The sequence below is a fragment of the Xyrauchen texanus genome, chromosome 7 (assembly GCF_025860055.1).
Source record: "Xyrauchen texanus isolate HMW12.3.18 chromosome 7, RBS_HiC_50CHRs, whole genome shotgun sequence".
NCBI classification, from domain to species: Eukaryota; Metazoa; Chordata; class Actinopteri; order Cypriniformes; family Catostomidae; genus Xyrauchen; species Xyrauchen texanus.
In genome coordinates this window covers 38,004,742-38,018,279 of record NC_068282.1, presented here as the reverse complement: position 1 = coordinate 38,018,279, position 13,538 = coordinate 38,004,742, and the positions used below count along the sequence as shown (strand labels likewise).

At 37.5% G+C, this 13,538-nt stretch overlaps 1 protein-coding gene across 1 annotated transcript; it reads left to right on the top strand.

Annotated features, from left to right (window-relative positions):
• The first annotated feature begins 518 nt into the window (after positions 1–518).
• Positions 519–2,870, top strand: LOC127647038 (general transcription factor II-I repeat domain-containing protein 2-like). The gene is made up of 2 exons (XM_052131099.1): positions 519–1,982; positions 2,281–2,870. Exons 1-2 carry the CDS (start codon positions 1,121–1,123, stop codon positions 2,865–2,867), a joined length of 1,449 nt encoding a protein of 482 aa, XP_051987059.1. The 5' UTR covers positions 519–1,120; the 3' UTR covers positions 2,868–2,870.
• The last annotated feature ends 10,668 nt before the right edge of the window (positions 2,871–13,538 follow it).

Here is a 13,538-nt window from a genome sequence, read left to right as displayed (position 1 = left end):
ATTATATTTTGGGAGAAAACTCCAGCTCAATCATAACAGCAGCAAAGTATGTAACAGCCTGCCACAAACTACGAGAGTCAGCCAGTGGACAAAACTAGGGTTTTTTTTTTAATATATATATATAAATGTATTCATTTATTTGTTCACTGATTAATTTTATTGATTATTTGTTCATTACGTAATGAACAAATGCTTTTTTGGCCAATGCTTTGGCAATACTGTACAAGTCATGCCAGTAAAGCTCATTTGAATTTGAATTTGAATTTGAGAGAGAGAATAAAGATCAAAATCAGAAAAAAGATGTGAAAATCAGTAACCACAGAAGCGCGTTCTTCCAGCAGGGCCGTGGAGTGAGGCAGGGCTGCAGTCTGAGTCCGACTCTATTCAACATCTACATCAGAGATGCCCAAACTAGGGCCCGCGGGCCAAAGTTGGCCTGTGGTAACCTTTGATTTGGCCCACCATACCGTCCGGGGAGAGGGGGGAGATGGGGGGGGGGGTGATACCTTCGACACAGATCGTCATTTCTAATTTGACATAACATTTTTGTTTGTTTTATTGTTGAACTACAACAGAGTAAACTGAAATTAAATGTTTAAATTAAATGTAAATGAATTAGATTTTTTTCCTGTAAATGCGCAATTCAAGGTGCAGCACCGCGTGCTTTGCGACACTTGACGTCAATTAACGTCAACAAATTAAACGCAATAATGGAGAAATCAAGGCAGTGGCACACAGACAAGAGAAATTTTAAAAAAATTGGCAAGATGAGTTTTTATTCACGGAGGTCAAATCAAAGGCAGTATGTCTAGTTTGCAAACAGTCTGTTGCTGTTTTAAAAGAGTACAATATCCGTCGTCATTATGAAACAAAACATTCTGCAGCTTTCTCAAAGCACAGCGGCGAGGCGCGAAAACAGAAGGCTAACGAGCTGCTTGCTGAACTTCGATATGAACAGAGCGCGCTGCTACGTCCCTCATCAGCACAAGAAAGCAGCACACGGGCCAGCTATCAGATTTCCGCTCTAATTGCTAAAAGTGGAAGAGCCTTCGCTACTGGAGAGTTCATCAAGGAATGTCTTGCTGTGGCTGCAGAAGCAGTTTGTCCTTCTCAGGTACGAATGTTCTCACAAATTAGCCTGTCAAGAAATACTGTTACCCGACGCATAGAGGACATGGCTCAAGACATCGGCGAGCAAATCAAGACAAAGGCAAGTGCGTTCTCTGCCTATTCAATAGCCTGCGACGAGAGCACCGACATATCCGATTCCGCACAGCTGTTGGTATTTTTGCGTGGAGTAAATTATACTTTTGATGTGACACAAGAGCTGGCTGGCATTGAGACCCTTTCTGGTACTACTAAAGGAGAAGATCTCTTTTTTGCTGTTGAGAGAGTGTTGGAAAAAAATGAATTAAAGTGGGAGAAGATGGCCGGCATTACAACTGACGGAGCTGTTATGGTAGGGAGGAAATCTGGCCTTGCTACATTTGTGTCTCAGAAAGTCAGGGAATGTGGAGGAAAAGTTGTTAGGTACCACTGCATTTTACATCAAGAACAACTATGTGCTAAATCTGTCGGGCTTGTGGATGTGATGCGTGACGTCGTCAAAATTGTCAACAATATACGCTCCAAGGCGCTTTCTCACCGACAGTTCAAGACACTGATGGATGAGATGGATGCGCAATATGGTGATGTGTTGTACCACCAGGAGGTCAGATGGCTCAGCCGTGGAAAAGTTCTCAGGAGATTTTTTGATCTGCGTGATGAGATCAGAGTTTTTCAGGAAAGCAATTATGGTAATATTCAAGTGCCTACTGATAAGAAATGGCTCTCTGACCTGGCTTTCCTTGTGGATGTAACTGAGATGCTCAATATTTTGAATGTTCAGCTCCAGGGAAAGGACCAGATTATCACCCAGCTTTTTGATCACGTCAGAGCCTTCAAACAAAAACTGCTGCTGCTCAGAAGACATCTCTCAGCAGGTAACAGTAACATTTACAGTTATAATATTCAGGATATTTTGTGCAATTTTAATTATATTATTTTTAATTATATTTAGAAATATATGTGGAGTTTACATTTATATTCAGTCATGTCAGCGTTTGTATTTTTGTTGTACATCAAGCTGATAAAATTTGCTTAAAATTTGCTAGTTTCTTAAATTGTCATGAAATAATAATTTCCTTCTTTTTTCAGTTATTTATTCTATTTTTTCTCCCTCTGTTTTACATGCCTGTCCCAGTATCACACTGTTCTTTCTGTTTCTCATCCCACATGAAGGAAATTTAGCCCATTTTCCCTGTCTTGGAGAGGTAGGCATGGTGAAAGAGAAGGTCCATGAGTGTGATGCTGTTCTCAGCAACCTTATCCAGGAGTTTGACAGTCGCTTTGAGGACTTCAGACACAACACTGCTGACTTTGAGTTGTTTGCTCAACCCTTCACCATCAGTGTGGATGCAGTCAGAGATGATCTTCAGATGGAACTAATTGAGCTTCAGTGTGATTCAGAACTGAAACACAAGTTCACATCCCTTCCCTTGACAGACTTCTACAAATGTGTCCCAGCAAACAGGTACTCAAAGATATGTAAGCAGGCACAAGTGATGCTGTCTCTGTTTGGCAGTACCTACCTCTGCGAGCAGACTTTCAGTCTGATGAACTTGAACAAGAGTAAACTCATAAGCAAAATAACTGACTCTCACCTACATAATATCTTGTCTTTGTCTGTAAGTCAGCTACAGCCCAATCTTGAAAAACTTCTGAAAAATAAGGACCAGCTTCATATCTCTCATTATGTCAATGACATTGCAACCACATGGTTTTTATTATTGCTTGTGTATTTGGCATTGAACTGTATTGTACATTGAACACTTGGGGATTGTTGGTTTTATTGTAATAAGTTCATTAAAATGCAAAACTTTACAAATAAAACTGCATTAGTTAATCAGATTAAAGTTGTTTTATATTTATTTTAAATATTATGAAATAAATAAACCCATAGCAACTTTAATGTTATACAGTTTGATTTATGATGCAAAATTTACTTTTGGCCCACGGCCCTCAATCAAGTTTGATTTTTGGCCCTTCATAGAAAAAAGTTTGGGCACCCCTGATCTACATCAATGATCTGGCATCAGCGCTGGAGAGCTCGACTGTACCCGGTCTCACTCTACACCACACACAGGCCAGGGGTCAGGGGTCAGAGGTCAGATGTCTGCTGTACGCGGATGATCTAGTCCTGCTGTCCCGCAAACCTGAGGGCCTTCAGCAGAGCCTGTCCTTGCTGGAACAGTACTGTCAAGACTGGGCCCTGACAGTCAACCTGGACAAAACCAGAGTCATGGTGTTCCAGAAGAAGGCCCGATCTCAGGCACACAAACACCTGTATAAAGGCCAGGTCCTGCAGCACAGCACGAGCTATAGCTATCTGGGTATCGACATCAGCGCCTCGGGACACTTCGGTCTGGCTGTCAAAACTCTGAGTGAAAAGGCACGGAGGGCTTTCTATGCTATAAAGTCACAATGCGGACACTTAAAATTACCCATTAAAACCTGGATCAAATTATATAATTCAATAATAAAACCAATTATTTTATATGGATGTGAAATTTGGGGACCAGTACTAAATTTAAAAAATTGGGATAAAACACCAGTAGAAAAATTACAATTGGAAATTGCCAAAAATATTTTAGGGGTCCACAGAAACACATCCACTGCCGCCAGCAGGGCCGAGCTAGGCCTGTACCCGCTGAACATCGAGATCCAGAAGAGATGTGTTCAGTTCTGGCATCACCTCCATCAGTCTGATCCAGAGTCAGTGCAATATAAAGCCCTCCTCGCCAATGAATCCTCAGCAGAACCTCATCCTCTGAACACACTCGCTCTTCAACTCGTTCATCAGACTATACTCCCTATTGACCACAGCTACAGCCCCAAAATTATTGTTAAAGTAATCCACACAAATCTAAAAGACACTCATGATAAATCATTAAAAGCACATTTTGACCTCCAGAATAAACTCCAATGTTACTCAACCCTCAATAGAACCACTAAATTGGCCAGTTATCTATTTATTAAACATTTTAAAGAAAGACAAATCCTCTCCAAATACAGATTAAGTGACCATGACCTAGAGATAGAGAGAGGAAGACGTAGACAAACATGGACAGAGAGAGAGAGCAGAGGATCTGTAGACACTGTGATCTACAGCACATAGAGGATGAGGAACACTTTCTGCTCTTTTGCTCTAAATATAACAATATAAGAGGAACGTTTCGGCCCAAATTTGAAGCCTTGATCCCATCATTCTATGAACTGAGTGACACTGAAAAAATGTCCTTCTTACTCGGAGAAGATGATAATACAGCTGCACTAGCGGCTAAATATGTGCTAGCTATTCACAACGCCAGAGACAGCTAATTCTCTAGAGTGACCCAATGTATTTATTTATGCAGTGTGTGTATATTTATTTATCCATCTATTTACAATGCTACATGTGACATGATTTATACATATAAGTTTTGTTTGTTTGTTTGTTTGTTTTATTAGTTATATATAATATGTTGATGCTTTGGCAACATTGTGTTACACAGTCATGCTAATAAAGCAAATTTGAAATTGAAATTGAATTGAGAGAGAGAGAGAGAGAGAGAGAGCGAGAGAGAGAGATGCTTTTACTTCCAATCATGTTTCTATTTCCATACATTTATGGGTAACTGGATATTTTAAACAGCATTATTTTAGCATTATTGACAATTGGTTCAAAATATAACATCATGGAATATTTGACTTTTTAAAAGTGCATTTGTCACACCGCTTAACTATTTAAAATTAGTCAAAAAAGTGTTTAAAAATGTGAAGTTAAAAGAAAGGGTGACCAATTAAACGGCCTATAAGATATACACTTTCCCTAATACATTCATATACCTTTTTACCTAAAAATGTTATGTTTCTTTGAAAAATATATATTTTGTATCTGTTTATTATATTTTAATAGCAGAAAACCTCTGATATTGCTAACCCTGATGTGCCATGTACTTAAAGCAATGTAGTTACATTAACCCAATATTTTATGATTACACTAAAAAAATGATTTTGCAAATATAGCAGAAAATATTAAGTATGTTCAACATTGAATAAGTTAGTTTAAGTGTGAACTTGAAAATATTTAGTAAATTCTACATGTAATCAATTCAAACAAGTAAAAATTTATGCTCTAGCTTAAAAGTAAATATTATTTATGATTGTTAGTTATCTTTTCAATGCATCATTATGTATAAATCCTTGACCCATTTCAAGTTAAAACATTTAATAAATGTTGTCCACTTTTTTTTAATTATTGGAACAAACTTCAAAACAGCTAAACACAACACAACCAATTTTGAAGGTCTTTAAAAAAATGGTTACATCTGTGGTGTTCTGGGTCAGATCTGACCCAGCAGAGAATATTAAAGAGTCTAGATGGTTTTGTGGATGACACTCTTGTTTGGGTTTGGTTTGATCCACAAAACTACGTTTTATTGCTGCATGCCATACTATTAAAAAACAATGTTTTCTGTTGGACAGATTTTAACCAATTTTGTGTAATTTTGGTTGATGAGATTTTCAACAGCAAGGTAAATGTGGCCTTTGCACCATAAAATAAAAAAGTTAATATAGATTTTGTGGTTATGAATTGATAACAAGTTAGTTATGAGGTAAAACACTATATTGGGTAAAAATAATTGTTTTGTGGTGAATAAAAATGTTTGACCCGCAAACGCAAAAAGTGTGTGCCCCTTTCTAATGCAATATGATAGTTAAGTAAACTTTCAAAAGTTTTTATGTTGTCATGTCATATTAATCAAATACAGAGCTGAGGAGCACATTTTTCAGGTTCCCATCATGTGCTATATAGAGATGGGGAACATAGGACCCTGGGAACTTAGGAACATAAGACCCAGGGAACTTAGGACTAATAAAATATTAGTAACTGCAATACACTACAGTTACAGTTTAAATCATTAGCAATCAGAATACAGTTACATTCAATAATACAATACTGGAGAGATTGGTACGCATTTTATTGTCATTTGTTCCATTTAATATATAGTCTATTAAATTGGAAGCCATATATCCATATAAATTATAAGATTAAAAGAGCATTTGAACAGTGGTGAAAAATTGTCTTAAACTGTGTAACATTCACACACAGAGAGAAGTACATTTGAAGTAAGTTTGGACCAGCAGAAATGGAAACAAACCTTGAGTCATGTAAACATTAATATTTATGCTAAGCTAAAATGTTTTTTTCTCACCATTTTACATTGACCTGTTACCAGGCACAACCATATATTTATTTTATCAAGAATATCCATGTTAGATCATAATTGTTGTTTCTCTTGTAAGATCTTTGATATTTGGGCAAAAATCTCATTCTTGATGAGAATTTTGCAATTTATGCAAAATTAAAATATCTGAAAACAAAATCTGTTTGTTTTATCTTGTTTTAGAAACAACACTGCATACGATGTTAAGGCATTTTTTCAGATAATGTATTTTTAACCTATGTATTTTTCCTTACTGTACTGGCAGATTTTTTAAAGTCAAAATAAGTTTAAAAATCTACCAGTGCTGAAGAAGTAATCCAAAGTATTTAGATTATTTTACTGACCTTGAGTAATCTAACAGAATATGTTACACATTTCATAGCATGTATTCTGTAATCTGTAGTGGAATACATTTTAAATGTAACCCTCCCAACCCTGCAAAAACAATACAAAACACGCATTAATCTTCCCTGTGGAAGGCATTTGTGTGTTATGTGGTACAATAATGAGTATGTTGAAAAAAAGCATAGAAATGCAGGTACACTTTTAAAAGCATGGCTTAATTCAGTGTTACAGGTTAAGTTCTAATTTAAGCCACCATGAATTGTGTGTATCCTTTACTTGAAAACAGGGTCTGTTAAATTTAATAGCAACTTCTGCATGGCCATTTTTATTTTATTTAAGTAAACCTCACTCCAAATGTTTTGAGTGCAGTCTCACCACTTCTGAAGACAAGATTTACGCTCTACAATATCAGGAAAATAAGACCATTACTCTCTGAACATGCCACACAACTGCTTGTTCAGTCACTTGTCATAACTAGACTGGACTACTGTAACTCTCGCATTGCAGGCCTTCCTGCATGTGCAATTAGACCTCTGCAAATGATCCAGAATGCAGCAGCACGTCTGGTCTTTAATTAACCAAAGAGAGTGCATGTTACACCACTCTTTGTCTTTCTCTACTGGCTGCCGGTTGATGCACGTATTAAATTCAAGGCTCTGATGCTGGCATACAAAACAGTCACTGGGTCTGCTCCAGCATACCTAAAATATTTTATGCAGATCTACACTCCTGCCAGAAGCCTGTGGTCGGCTAAGGAACGTCGCCTTGTTGTACCAACACAAAGAGGCACCAAAACACTTTCCCGGACTCTCAGTTTCATCATACCACGCTGGTGGAATGAACTTCTCAACTCCATCCGTGAAGCTGACTCACTCTCTGTCTTCAAAAAATGGCATCTTTTCCAAGAACACTTAACCAGTAACTGAAAAATTTTCAAGAAATTGTTGTTGCACTTAAATCTGTTTTGAATGCTATTCTGATGCTATACAACTTTGTTATATGGCACTTTTCATACAAATGTCTCCTTACGATGATTCGCTTATGATTTCATCTTTTGTAAGTCACTTTGGATAAAAGCATCTGCCAAATGAATAAATGTAAATGTAATGTAAATGTAAGAACTGTATCTAAAAACTGTATAAAGTCAACAAGGGAAGTTTTAGAAGACTTTTTAGAAGAGTACTGTTTCCAATGCTTCCTTTTGTTTAAATGGGCAAACTTGTCTGAGAACACATTCGGATTGAATCAGACTAGTCCTTCTCAGTGGGTAATTAATGTTAACTATCTAAAACAGGGGTCCCCAAACGGCAGTCACTTATTTCCAGGGGTTTCAGTACAGCGTAAAAATGTGACGTGGTAGTGTAGGCGTTCTCCTAATTCAAAATTTGCATAGTTCATATGCACTTATATTGCAAACGGTAACAAAAATTATTTATCGTTACTCGTTCTTTACATTAAAATGCTACCGCATCTTTTACAAAATCATCTGCCTCTGTATCATAGTAAAACAACAAAAACATTTACCGATTTCCCTATTTTGTCTTAGATTCTCCATGGCTGTTCCATCAGTTTGCTGTCGCTGTTATGAAAAGCCCGCGATGAAAATATGAAACGCCCGCGGAAAGAAGGCACTATAATGCGCATGTGCGCTGACCTGAAATTTGTTTTACGTCATGGCCACGCCCCTTGTGCGTCGCTGTACTGAAACCCCTGTACTTTAGTGAATGCCGTCCCCAAACTACGGCCCGCCCCCACATTTGGACCGGCCCTCTGAACAATGCCATGCAGAGAAATATTTGTACAATTTAATTTTAAATACGTTTTAATCATATCATATTTGTGTTTGATAATACATATTGGCTTTCAAAATAAAATTTCCCTTAGTTATAATTATTAAAGTAGCCAAATTATTTGTTAGATTCACCCGGATTAACGTTCCATCGTGATCAAGCGGGTGCACGCGATCCAGCAAGAAAATTTAAAGTGACAACAAAATGGCCAAACGGTTGGGAAAGAGAAAAGTTGATTCAGAATGCAGGGTATTTAACCAAAAGTGGAGAAGTGATTATTTTTTTGTTCAATGCAAAGAAATTGCTGTTTGCCTCATCTGTCAAGAAACAGTCTCCGTGTTCAAAGAATACAATCTGCGCCGACACTATGAATCCCACCACAGAGACAAGTATGCGAGATTACAAGGCCAAATGAGAGCAGACAAAGTGTCGAAGCTAAAAAGTGGACTATCTGCTCAGCAAAATACGTTTGTACGGCAAACCCAGTTGAACCAGTCATCCATTCGAGCTAGCTTTCAGGTAGCTAAACTGATTGCAACCTGCGGTAGGCCATTCAGTGATAGTGAGTTCGTAAAGAAATGTATGAATGCTGTTGCGGAGGAGGTGTGCCCCGATAAGAAAGACGTCTTAAATGCGGCGAGTCTGTCCGCAAGTACAATCACCAGACGAATTGAAGAACTGGGGTATAATGTATATGCCCAGCTGAAGGAAAAAGTGAAAGAATTAGATTTTTTTGCATTAGCGCTGGATGAAAGTAATGACGTGCAGGACACGGCACAGCTGCTCATTTTTCTTCGCGGAGTTAGCTCAAACTTTGAAGTGTCCGAGGAGCTGGCAGCCCTAAAAAGTCTCAAAGGTACTACGACAGGGGAGGATATTTTTGGTAAAGTGTGCCAAACGATAGAAGAGTTGGATCTAGACTGGTCTAAGCTGGCCAGCATCACGACTGACGGAGCTCCTAGTATGGTTGGCGCGTCAAGGGGACATAGTTCACACTGATTAGCCTAATACGCATGAGTAAGTAAATAATTTGATTTCAATAGCAATGAATATGAAAAAATGTCATTACGATAGTAATAATTCTCTTTTAATAGGCTATATATCACTTGATATGTATGGTGCATAAATAATAAATTAATCTAGCATTAGGAGGCATAATACTGTAAATCCATTTAAAATCATAATAAAATCTCCACAATAAATCACTCCGGCCCATGCCATATTCTGTTAGACTACGGCCCTCCATTATAGAAAGGAAAAATGATGTGGCCCTCATAGAAAAAAGTTTGGGGACCCCTGATCTAAAACATAGATAGCAGGTACATTAAGGGACCTGTAAATAATAACAATTTAGAATCAATAGAGGTATTAGCCCTATATGTTAATATTTGTTTTGTTGTACATTGATACTGAACAATGTACAACAAATATCTTTGTTGTAATATTCAAATGTACAGCGAATATCTTTGTTACATACTCCAAAGAGAAATTTCACATATGGCTATATAGGTAAAAGAACACAATATGCATGTTAATGGTTTTCACTGATATAAAAAGTTATCTGTACTGCACCATCATGACCCCCTCTTCCTCCTCAGGAAGTTGAAAAATTGACGTGACAGCAATGTTGTGACTGGATTTTTTTAGGAGTTTTGGGGAAAGTCAGTGTGGTGTTCATAAGCTGTAACAGCAAATTTGTTACAGCTTTCACAGCCTTGCTGACCAAAGATTTGCTGAGCCACAGGCCATCACCAACCACCTTCATAAAACCTCCTACAGCGCAATAATAAAGTGCAGCTAAGAACTGCACTGATGTTCTTAAGGTGTAGTTTCTTCTTGTTGCCCTCTGAAGGTGTGGTTTCACAACCTGAAGTAATTCAAGGATTTTGGTCCTTGGAATCAAGAATTTTCTTATGATGTCGTCATCAGAGAGAAAGTCAAGTGGTGAGAAATTTGTCCTTATGTAGGCAATTTATACACTACCTGTCTTCTGCGTCGCCTTTTGTGCTCAAGTAGGATTCTTTATAAAGCTGATTAGCATTTGATACCACATAGATACTGTATTTGGTAGGAGAGTCATTAATACACCTGCTATTGATTCACCTGTAGAATGGATAGAAACACATTGATGGCTAATAATCATCTAAATTAACTAGCTAAATGTGAGTGTTTCATCAATGATTTGTGACAGTAATAGGGCATAGCTTAATTTGATTATCAAATTATTGTATTCATCTGTTAATGAAATAGGCTGCTTTCATGCTGTTTTTTTTTCTCATAGTTTTCATGCTATGGCTTGTGAAAAAAGAGAATTAAGGCTTCTCTTGAGAATTGTTTTGTGTCATGTTTGGCTTATATTATCATGGCTATTATCTTGTGTACTGAGAAAATCTTTACATAGCCAGCTTTAGTTACTTGATTGTTGTAGTGTATGTGATGGTGTCATCACCACTGTAAAACAATAAAGGTTTGTATTTCATTCCATACATAGGATTCTTAAACACACTTACAGTACAGTATATAATTGATTGACATTCTTCTGGTAGTTGATTATGAAGTAATGATATTGCATGACATGATTCACACAACAATTGCTTACATTTGATCTGGCACTCCAATGCTACTGTGATGCACTAAGTCAAAAGTATCACCTATTCTGTGCTCATTGCCTCATGTTAAAACACTGGATGAATTCCCAGTGAATTAGAAAAGAACTAAATCAAAACACATGTTAAAAAAATGATAGTATTTTTGGTCATCAAATGGGATATTATATTTTGTATTTAAATTCAGACTGTGAAGGGTTTTAACTTCTCTGTCACAGAAAAGCAAGTTCAAAATCGTATGTTTGTTTCCATGCAGCACCACACAGCTTCACTAGATCCCAATTTGCCAGACCCAGTCTGTATCTTTCACTCCATATGTATTTAATTCTATATCTTTTATTGTGTTAAGAATAAAAGTGCCGTTCTTATTGGTTTTTGAAAAGTGTACAAATGTATGTGCTCAAGTCCCCCAGGAGGTAAGAGAGAAACCCCACTATTGCAGGAGGTCGGGATGAAAACAAACACACCAGCAACAGAGGGGCATCTGAAAATATAGCGTAACAACGGAGAACAGAATATAACAGAAGCATCGCAGGGAAATAACATTGCTGTGGAGCTGTTTACGGACCAAACCGCTTGTATACTGTAGTAAAGAGTACGCCACTTACAAAATGCATTTAATGTAAATGTCTATTTCGTGTCTTAAGCAGTGTTTTCACAATAAATGGCTTTCTGTCCATGTAAATGAGCTGTTATCATTTGAAATACATTCGATCTCTGCAGAAGATATTACTCCACCCCTTAAGTAATATCATTGGACAACTCCACATTGTTGAACCAACATAGTTCATGAATGTGCAACATAGTTACTAGGGTTTTGGAAAACAGTCGTGACTAGCTAATTAGTTTCTCTAACTATGCACCATACTATGGTGGTTAAGCAGTGAGTTTTGTCGTTGTATGGGAAATGCACCCCAGATTGGTTCTGGGTTTAGAATATTATTAATATAGTGGATCAGCTTTTTATTCTATCATTGAAAAAACTGATATGCCAACTAATTGATCTAATAAAGGCTTGTTTCTGACATTTCTGAACTTCACTACAATGATAAATTCCATTGCCATTGTGAGTATGATATTAATTCATTACATTGAGGCAATCGATTAACTCAAATTCTCTGAGTGTATTGAACTTGTCAGGGTTGCTCAAAATTCAGCAGAACAATTCAAAGTAAAAACCTATTAAATACTACATCAATTGGCACAGCACATGAGGATATTCATAGTTAATCTTTGGCCAACAGACATCAGGTATCAGGGCATAAATGTTTGTTCATGTTCTAATCAGAGTCAAAGAAGGTCAGATTATGACCTCTGAATTGTAAAACATTATAGCAACTGCAAACTCCCTGGATAATACCCAACAACTTATAATGTTGTTGTCACTAAAAACTGGTGAAAGGACGACAATGTTTTTTTGTCTGCTAAAAGCAGTCTATGCTTTCTGAATGTCCGAAGTGCCTCCTCAAATGGCCGAAGCTGGAACTACAGCCATGCACACGCAGAGACACAAACTGTGTTATTTTATTTAAAGGTACACTCAGTTTTAATAAGTAATTAATTAATTGAAAATTTGAATCATATATAATCATGATGACTCACATTAAATTTAGACTCCCAATCGTTTCAGTAACCTTGTAAAAGCTGTTCTATTTTATGTACATGGAGAGGGTCCACTCATGGAGGCTGCCATGTTAGGATCACATGACCAGCTGAATACTGCCTGACTGTGATTAGTGATTTTCTACAAGGGCATATTTAACTGAAAACTGTGCATTTTAATGATGCTGCCTCCATGCCCCTAGGTGTCAGTGTAAGTTCAATACAACATGAAAAACTTATTTGAATGGATGTAAACAGAGGCGGCGGCAGCCGATTTTGCCGGGGCTTCAGCCCCGAATGTTTTGAGTGTAGCCCCGAATGTATTTTGAAAAGTTGACTGACAAATATGAAACCGGACAATAGCCTATGTAAACCTCCGAAATCATAAGTTGCCTTATTTCATTGTGCTTTGGCTTTGCACATACTGCATACAGCCTGTAAAAATAGACATAGGCATAATCTAGCCTATAGAATAAGTTCCTTTGCTGTCGGCAGCCTATGGGCGACTCCGTTTCTTCCTCTCTGTTGAATATGCAGCAGGTAGGGGAGGAGCTGACATCAACTTACTTTACTTAGTGGCGAGTTAACAGCAGTTAGCAGGAAAGACAGCAAAAATGAAGCAAATGAGGCTTCTAAAATTTCCGAAAGAAGTCAGTGGGTAAGAATTCGCATTTGTTTTTGTCCTTAAAGTCTAAAGATCATCATCTGGCTGGCTTTCACCCACAGTAGGCTAAACCTCAACACGTCTGCTACTGACTAATATCATATGTTGTAACCTGTAGCCTCGTGGTTAGGGCATCTGCCGTTCACGCTGGAAACTGCAGATCGAGTCCAGATTGAAGCATAATTTTCTTGTTCATCAGGTGATATTTTCTCTAAGGATAACC